Source organism: Gavialis gangeticus, unplaced genomic scaffold (assembly GCF_001723915.1).
Source record: "Gavialis gangeticus isolate Ggan-Ray unplaced genomic scaffold, GavGan_comp1, whole genome shotgun sequence".
NCBI lineage: Eukaryota > Metazoa > Chordata > Crocodylia > Gavialidae > Gavialis > Gavialis gangeticus.
The window spans coordinates 15,198,500-15,207,727 of NW_017729015.1; the positions used below are offsets into that span (position 1 = coordinate 15,198,500).

The 9,228-nt window shown below is 39.8% G+C and overlaps 2 protein-coding genes across 2 annotated transcripts in view; one reads left to right on the forward strand and one right to left on the reverse strand.

The window, feature by feature from the left end:
• Window positions 1–4,055, forward strand: part of LOC109294084 (zinc finger and BTB domain-containing protein 8A-like) — a 9,807-nt gene extending 5,752 nt beyond the window's left edge. Inside the window, exons 3-4 of the mRNA XM_019512307.1 lie at window positions 1,842–2,008; window positions 3,141–4,055. Of these exons, the coding sequence (XP_019367852.1) occupies window positions 1,842–2,008; window positions 3,141–3,470 (497 nt within the window). The 3' untranslated portion in view covers window positions 3,471–4,055. The remainder of the gene's footprint in view (window positions 1–1,841; window positions 2,009–3,140) is intronic.
• Window positions 1–9,228, reverse strand: part of ZBTB8OS (zinc finger and BTB domain containing 8 opposite strand) — a 22,456-nt gene that overhangs the window by 8,396 nt on the left and 4,832 nt on the right. The gene's annotated exons all lie outside the window — the stretch shown is intronic.

A 9,228-nucleotide genomic window follows, 5' to 3' on the forward strand; every position in this document is an offset into this window, starting at 1 on the left:
TATGAAACAAACTCCATTAGCCTCACTCCCAGATACCTGGTGAAGAAAATATTTGAAGACCCAAACTTTAAAAAATTACATCCACTGTTATTGTGGCAACAGATGTAAACTAGGCAACTATTCTAATGGTACTGGACCTATAGGAGGCTGTCAGTACAGTTTGTACAAGATATTGTTGGTTCGCTTTAGAATGTTCACAGAAGTGAATGATGCTGTTCTTCAATGGAGTTTTTTTCCTTCTCTCTCTCTCCCTCTCTTCAATCTTAAAAAACAATTATGGGCAGTTATTAAGATTTTTTGAAGAGTTCCTGAATATGGGAAGCCACTATTCAATGTGTGTATGATAATGTTGAGAGTAGGTATGCAGTATTTCAGCAGTGTATTGATGACACCCAGCAACGTATTGTTCTGTTTGATCTGGATGATGCAGCTCATCACTTCAGTATTTAACTGAGATTGGGACATGAATTGACTGAAACATAACCCATACACCAGGGAAACAGCTGAACAGGATAGAAGTTATACCAGTCTCTTTGAAGAAGTTAATTTGCCAAAAGTTGTAAGCATTTACAACTTAATGGTGACTTTTGTTTTTGACTCCTAGCTGCTGTTTTCCTATCATTACATAGTAATCCAGTGAGCTTTTTGCCACCTGCATATGACTAGGAGACTACAGACTTTTTTCTTGGATGTAAACCCAGCTGCAACTGTTTAGTTTTGAGATAATGAGCATAGCTTATTACATTGTACTCTGAGGAATATCTACCTTTTAAAACCAATTGAAGACTGAAGTCAGTGTAGAATGCAGCAGCTTGCATTTTGAGCATGCCATTTTTTGGCAGGTTATAACAGTCCTCAAGGATCTACACTGGCTGCCCATTTGTCTCTACCCAGAGACAAAGGTGTTGGCTGTACCCTACTAGGCGCCAAAATGCTCTGGAAAACCGTCCGTGTTAGCAATTTACTCTTTATTACCATGCTGGCATAGTTCTAGCTCAAATGCCTTTTCTAGCTAAATCCCTCATAGTTACAAGAGTGATGCCAGATAGCAGGGGTGTAGGTTGTAGCTGTGTTGGTCTAGGCTTCTTTATTATTCATTCCATCCAGAAAGAGCACGTACCAACTGCAGAAATTTCCTCAGCCTGACGAAAGGTTTTTAAACCTGAAAGCTTGCTAAATTTTTTTTTCCAACTACATAAGTTGATGTAATAAAAGATATCAGATTCAGCTGAAGAACCTTGTCTAAGTGAAGGCTCCAAGCTTTGGCCCTTGCTCCCCTGATTCTTTAGTCCAAAAGATACTTTTGGGTTTCTCCAAAAATGCTGTCAGATAACTATTGCTGAATCGCCAGAGGGTGTTTCCTACATGACAACCAGGATAGATGGCAGCCTGTCAGCTTACAGGAGTGGGTATGGCAATGTGGCTGAAGTACCATTATCACCCAAAAAAACCAAATTGTAAGTTGCTTCAGTTTTTGAACAGGTAGGTTTTTTAATATATTAAATATCTACCTGGATTCTAAGTATTATCAGAAGAAAGGGTCATATATGTAAGTGTATGGCTATGATGTATAAATGTAAGGTGCTTTATGTATCACAAAGCATGGAGTCAATCTGGGTAGGAAATAAAGTACTACCAAATGCATATTTCATGCATTCAGTCAGGAAATCTGTGTGATAGGAGATGGTTAAGAAGTTTGTGGTTGTATTCTGGATTTAGCTTTTCTTATAATCTCAGGCATTTAAGCAAGCAAACTGCTTCTTTACATTTTAACAACAAAATGTCTGTACAGGGAATGGACTATTAATATTTTCATATTAATAGGGTTTTCTCTGTAACAGATCTACCTAGGATGAGATTCATGTGCCCCTTCTGCACACATACAGTGAAACGGAGAGCAGACCTGAAACGTCATCTTCGATGTCACACAGGGGAGCGACCTTATCCATGTGAGGCATGCGGGAAAAGGTTCACCAGACTAGAGCACCTCCGTAGCCATTTCCAAACAGTATGTCATTTGAATAGAGTGGCTTTCTTAGAAAATAAGTTGATGTTGATGGAAGTAGTATTATATATATATATATATATATATATATAGGACCATCCCAAGATTCACTTTTCACTATTCTGAAGTATAAAATGATTTAATAGTCTCCTCCATTAGGAACCAGACTAAAAATCTCTTGCAAAACCAGCCATCGAATTGCTACTTAAAATTGGAATCTATGTTGGTTCCAAAATGGCTACCACAAAAGCCTTTTTTTGCATATGCCAGAGGACAAATTCCCCTTTTAAAGTTAAAGGTTGAGGAGCATTGTGCTTTGAAAGAACTTGCATCAGAACTGTCTGTTCTGTGCATAAATAAAAAAGTTAGTCTTCACTGAAGACTATTTTGAAATGTGAAGTCACAATTTAAAAATAAGGTATTAAGATAATACAGTATTTTAAAAGACAACTGAGGTTGTCATAAGGGCTTTAAAATGGTCTTAAGCGACAGACTAAGGCAAGTTGAGAACAAATTAGCCACAGACAAAAAAAAGTGATGGCAAAAGCTAGCTCTATATCCACCTGTGTTTGGAAGCCTGGATGTAGAGAAGTATGAAGGACATAAAGAATAGTACAGCTTCTCCATGTCTTTCTTAGCATCCTGTTGTTTGTGTCCGTGTTCCAGGAGTTCACAGGCTTGTGTTTCAGCGTGCTAATCAGTGTCATGGTCTCTAGGTGAATAGACAGGTGGGAGTAGCACAGAAGCATTCCATTCTGTCCTAAAGAGGTGTGGCTTTTATTACAGCATCCCTCTGGCAAGGAAAAGTAAAAGATGTTCCTTATCATCAGCAGTGCTTTCAATTGTGAATAACTGAGGAGGGTTCTGAAACTAAAAGATGAAGATTAAACAAAGCTACTTAATGGTGTTAAATATATGGTACTTGTAATAAATTTATTTAACAAATCTCTGTAGACCAGCGTTTCTCTTTTGTGTAGAAGTCCCTTGTTTACAATTTCTTGACTTTCACATTTAGAAACAGTATTTTAAACTGAAAAAAATATTTATTTATTTCAAATGTTTCTTTCTTAGACACTAAAAAGCTTCTAATTCTGCTTTTGGACTGAGATGGCTTTGCTATTTTAATTTTTTTTAGATACATCGAGCTGGCAAACTGATCTGCAGAAAGTGTAAGCAGCATGTCACTGACTTAACAGGACGTGTGGTTCAACAAGGAACACGGCGCTACAGGCTATGTAATGAGTGTCTAGCTGAAGCTGGTGTGGACAATATCCCTAATGATGATACAGATACAGAACATCCCCTCCTAATCTCCATAAGAAACAAGAATTCCAGGTGGCCACTGGAGGACGAGCACAGATCAGATGTAGAGATATTGAAGGATGAATCTGATAAATTGGTTGACCAGCAAGTTAATGATAGTGCAGATGAGGCAGAAGAAAATGTGAAATCAAATATTAGATAGCTGTATTTATGGATGTATTAGTGCTGAACTCAACACTGACTTGCTATATCTTGCCAATTAACTTTAGACCATGGTCAACTTAGTTTATAATTACTAGATCTCTAACACTACTTAAATCTATGGGAGCAAAATAAGGCCTAAAATGTAACTGACATATTGTAGTATAAGGTATAAGTATTGTCCAGAAGTGACTGATTATCTGGAGAGCTATTAAAAGGATTTATTTTATATTTAATCAAGGCCAGTTCAAAGTTCCTGCTTTCAAGTGTGTAAGACCCATTTTCCCTTCCCTATTTCAAAGTCCCTTTTTGTGTTTAGAAAAAAGGGGTTTGTTTTTTTTTAAGTTTCAGTATTATAAAGGTGTTTATTCATCTAGTTTTAATGTTCACCTGTTTACAAGGAAAGTAAAATGATGTATAGCTTCAAAGCAAAAACCTGTTATTGAGTAATTTGCTCTGAAAAACAGTAGGTTTCTAAAGCTAGCAGCTAAGAAATTGTCTTTAGATACTATATTTAACCTATACATTCACTTATGAAACACTTACATTTTTTTTTTTACTTGTAATAAATTTTTTTAAACTGGAATTCTTCTAATCTGTTCAAATGGCTTTCCCCTCCCTCCCTTCCTGAAAACATAATACTTTTTTTAATAATTACATAAAACACACAACCTAAGGAATAAATATACCCCTATAAAGTATAGTTGGATGGTGTAAGCCTGCACCTTCAAATGCAGTTTAGAATATTAGGATTTTTTTAGCTGAGACTCACTTGACATGGCTGTTATGAAATAAGAGTACTGGCACTGAAGTACACTAAAAATGTAATCTGTGTGAAGATTCTCCCTACACACATTTACTATATTCAGGATTCCCCCACGTAATAGAGTCAGGAACAGCATTAGAATGCAGATTAAGATTTAAATCCTGTGGGAAATACTCAGATGGCTCTAAGATTTAGGAACATAAGTTCTACTGACTTGTGACCAAACCTTATAGAAGTTTCTCCTCCTATCTATAGTCCTCAGTATGCAAGGTGGCCAGAGGCTGCTGAGCACTCAAATGTAGTTTAGAACAGAGAGAGGGCTTAATAATATACACAGTTTGAAATAAGATATGTTAACTAACATCACTTTTTAGAAATGTAAATATTTCCTCACACTTCAAGAATCTTATGCATTGCACCAGGTGCATAGCAGTAGGAAATCAAGCCCTTCACACAGCTCAAGCAAATTTCCTTGTTTGTGGATCTTTTTAATCATTACAAACCATGTTTCATGGCTCCCCACAACTATATGGAAGCCCTTCTGTTCCAGAGACACTGATAAGTCTTAGTAACTGTGACAATCTTTCAAAGAGAAAGCCAGGCACTGAAGACTAGCAATGGAATATGATATGAACTAAAGCTGGATAACTCAAAAGTTTATTGAGGACTTCTTGCAAAAGATACACTTTTCAATGGAGGGCCACTACTAGTGGGAATAGCTCTCATAAGAAGTAAGCTCTCAGTGTATTTGTAAGCTGGAAAGCAAATTACACATACAGAAAAAAGTGGCCACTCAGTGGGTACATCTTTACTGCAGTTGACTAATTAGCTCTGCAGTAAAGTTTCAGTCTACATGTGCTTCAATATTAGAACGCAGTAAGCTACTTACCGTCTGTCAGGGACAGTACTATCTTACAGCAGAGTACTTTACTGCACTGAAATGTGTAGACACTGACTGGGCATGTTAATTGTGCCCAGTCAGCCCAGCCAGCCAGGGCCCTGTGCCACCCTGGTTCAAATTGCTGTTGTCCTGTGTAGACGCTGTGCTCAGGAGCAGCTAACTCCAGCACAAATGGCTGTGGAGTTTATCATGTCACATTAACTGCATGTGTAGATGCACCCAGTGAGGACAGGATTAATTGTTTTGCTTTTCAATTATTTTTCCATGTAACAAAATGATATAATAAAGAATCATGCTAAGCCCCAGGGTTTGTTCTGGGGGCTCCATGTTATAGGCCCCTGGCACATAGGATATGTAGTAGGTATTCTTGGAAGGAAGTTTGCAGACATCCACTATAAACATACACCTTTATCTGCCCTGTCAGTAAATACTTGGAATAGGAGGTATTTACCAGGGTGCTGCATCGCTCACGGCAGCATAGTACTTCATTTATTTAATCATTTAATGCTCATGTCTTCCATGCTCCAATGAGGACTGGCTCTGAGCAGTCTCACCAATAATTTCCAGGAGCCTCTCAAAAACAAACAAACAAACCAAAAACCCCAAACATTTTGAAATGCCTGCAAGTCTGTGTGTGAAGGCACTAATGATGATGGTTTGCCCCAGGAGCCAATGCAGCCATTAAAAACAAAGATCTTTCCTATGTTTGCAAGCAATCCAATTTGAACAAGATGGAGATCCCGGTTCCTCATTAGCAGGAGAGAGGCCAGGCAGTACCTATTTTCACATTTTCAAGTGAGGGGGGAACAGAACAATTGCAAGGGGCATGAGCTTTGAGTTCACATTTACCTTTTCAGAGGATGGTCCTGTGCATCTTACTGCCCATCCATCTGTACCTAGGGGAAGAAAAACCAAAGCAAAACATGTTACCTTGTAGATTTTTCTTGCGGGATTTCATAAATAATGGTAATGTGCTGACTTCCACCCCTCCTCCCCCTCACTCCTGAAGAGCTGCCCTGGGATTGAAAGACCAACATCAACGAGACAGGGCCAGAAAAAATACCTCAGACTTCTCACCAGATGTCGCTCACTGCTCTTCCTCCTCATCACGCTGACAACCCTGCCAGTCCTGCCTGCCCTGCAGTGAGTTCCCTGGCAAAGGCTTCCCGATAGAGACCTCCAACTTTATCTCTGGTCGTCATGGCACGGCCCGGACCTTCCTCACTGGCCCCTCAGGCTGCCCCGCTCTTCCTTGCTGGCCCCTTTTACACAGCACCCCATGGCTCCCCACTCCTTGCATGCTTCAAAGTGGAGGCCCCTCTACCTCCTTAAGCTAAAAGGAAACCTACCCTCCTGTAACATGGAAGATATTGAATTTAGCTATTTGAGATGGAAACTTATTTTTTTTCCCAACTATTTAAGTTGTTCTAATAAAAGATATCTGATTCACCCAAAGAACCTTGTCAGCCTATGTCCTGAGACCAGCATGGCTACGACCTATACCTCTAAATCAGTTTAACACACCTCAGGGGTTATTCTCCCCCACCCAGCCCATGTTTGCCCCCCTCAGGCTGTCTTGTTCTCCTAACAGGAACAGAACTCGAGGCACCATTGGTCTGAATAGTCACCTGACTCCGTCAGCCAATGGGATGTTAGCTGAGGGAACCACTTTCCCGCCAATGGCCTGAGTGACAGCCTTGCGGCCCATTAGAACCCCTCTCAGCCCCTCTGGCTCTAGTGGGCGGGGCCTGCCTGGGCTCCTTTCATCTCCTCAGAGCCTCCTACCTGTTGTGAGGGTAGCGCGACACTCCTGTGAGAAGAGCACAACTCCCAACCATGTTGGCCATATACACTCCTTCCCACACCAAACCCAGCCAATCTGTTGCACACCATCTTTTCCCGCCCCCTGGTTTAAGTAGCCTCTCCCACCTCTGAGGTAGAAGGCAACACAGGGGATGCGTTGCTTGAGGGACAAATGCATTGGGTGGTAAGCCCATTTGCAACCCCTTCCCAGTGACCACCTGTAAAGCAGCACTTCGAGCTTGATCCCTAAAACACAGCCCGCTGCTACAGCATCGCCAAGATTCGACTAGACCGGTTGGACCTTCAGAATAGAGTTGGATAGAAGTAACTGGTTTCAGCAAAAATCAAACAGAGGGTACCGTAAAAAGGGGAAGATCTTAAAATAAGCTACTTAAAATGAACCCACTCTCTTTCTTCACTCCGTTGCTTTCTGAAAAATAAAAATGAAGGATGATTGAGTGCAACTACCCAGTGTAGTACAGACTTGCTTCTTCAGGCACTTGGGCTGGATTTCAGGTATGCAATGTTAAGACAGGTTGGAAACCCCCAAACTGTACTCACTCCTTTCTGGGACTATTTGACAGGTCATTCCTTCTCCTTTAAGATCACAGTTTGTGAAAAGAAGGTACCTGAATTACCATTTCCAGGGATATTCATTGCCCTGTGTGGAACAGTTGTGAGAACAGTGAGAGTCCCTCACAATACCTCTGTACACTGCTTTGAAAAGAAACATTAATTCTCATTTATACCAAGGAAGGCTAGAGCAGTAATGAGGGGCAAGTGCTCGACCCTGTGCAAAACTAGGTACAAATGCAACTTTACTCATCCTAAACATCTGCTCTCCAAAAACTAGGTCACACATTCACAAACAATTCCTTAGAAATGTAGATTTTATTTCAGTTGTAATTTTGTTTTTCCTTTAAAAAAAAAAGGAAGTGTTCATCTCCCTCAGTTTTTGCCTATCCCACCCAAAACCAAACCTGAAAACAAAGGATTTGTCTTCTCATTACTGGGGGGCAGAAGGAAGCAAAAATAACCAGCTGAAAAGTCCTAAGTAGAGACAAAGCACTTACAATGTTTGGTGCAAACCAGCAAGGAGACATCATCATATGACTAGTTTATTGCACAGTGGAACTAGAGTGCCTTGTCTCCATTTTTCTTCTGATTTTAAATAAGGGATAGCCAGTGAATATTAGTTTGGAGGGGGTGGGGGTAGGGCACACACACTTCTTTTTTTTTTTTTATTCCAGGAGTGAGTGGATAGTAGAAGTGCCAGTGGAGGAAAGTTCAAGTATTTAAGAAAAGGCAAGGGAACTTTCCTCAGCAATTGCACACCAGGGTCTAAGAAAAATGTGCTGTGTAATCCAATGGAAAAAAAAAAGTGGTATGTAAACATCATGTGTAGCCTCCTATGCTGCTAGGATGGTCATTATTGTGCTTTCTAAAAGGAGAATACTAAAAGTAGCCAATTTATATAGACATTCATACATTAAAACAGAATAGAAATGTCCCTTTTTATTGCAAGAGACCATTGACCTGAAACTGCAGATGATTTTGGTAGACACCAGCAGTGAAATCCAGCCTTCCCTTTTTTGGAATTAATTAATATCATTAATACTCCAGTCACATGGATACATGCTTTATTACTCAGAACATCAGTTAGCACTATATGGAGATTTAGCACCACCTGGTGGCATCTTTTCTAATAGCATTTAGATATTTTTGAAGGGGTTTGCCGCTTTAAAATCATCACAATGCGCTTGTAATTTTTCTAAAAAAGACCTCAAGTGGCAGAATAATGCAAAACAGCAATGTCACCTCAGACTGAGCAAATTAAGATCCGCACCAATGAAGCTCAACAGGAGAGGTAGTTCCTTCAGAATAAAGGCAAAGAAAATGTGTACATCAAGTCTTCTTGGTCTTCTGCCAGCTTGCAACAAGATAATATTTTGACTAATAAAGATAAGTAGTAATTAATCTCTTATTGATCACCCATGTCCATCAGGACCCAGTACCAATGCTAATTTAAAAATAAATACAAAACAGCACTGCTAGTGAGAAATTTTAACTCCTTATGCTTCTCTTGCAAGTTTGAGACGTGCAAGCTTCTTAAAACTAGCTCTTTGTCTAGACATCCAATTCCCAAACTCATCTGCCATTCCTCAAAGTCAAGACACATCTGGATATTTCTTAATTACCCCGACTCATCCAGTAAAATAATATTAACAGTACAATTCAGCAATTTTAGCCAATCGCTTAGTTATTTTTGGGGGGGGGGGGGAAAGGGGG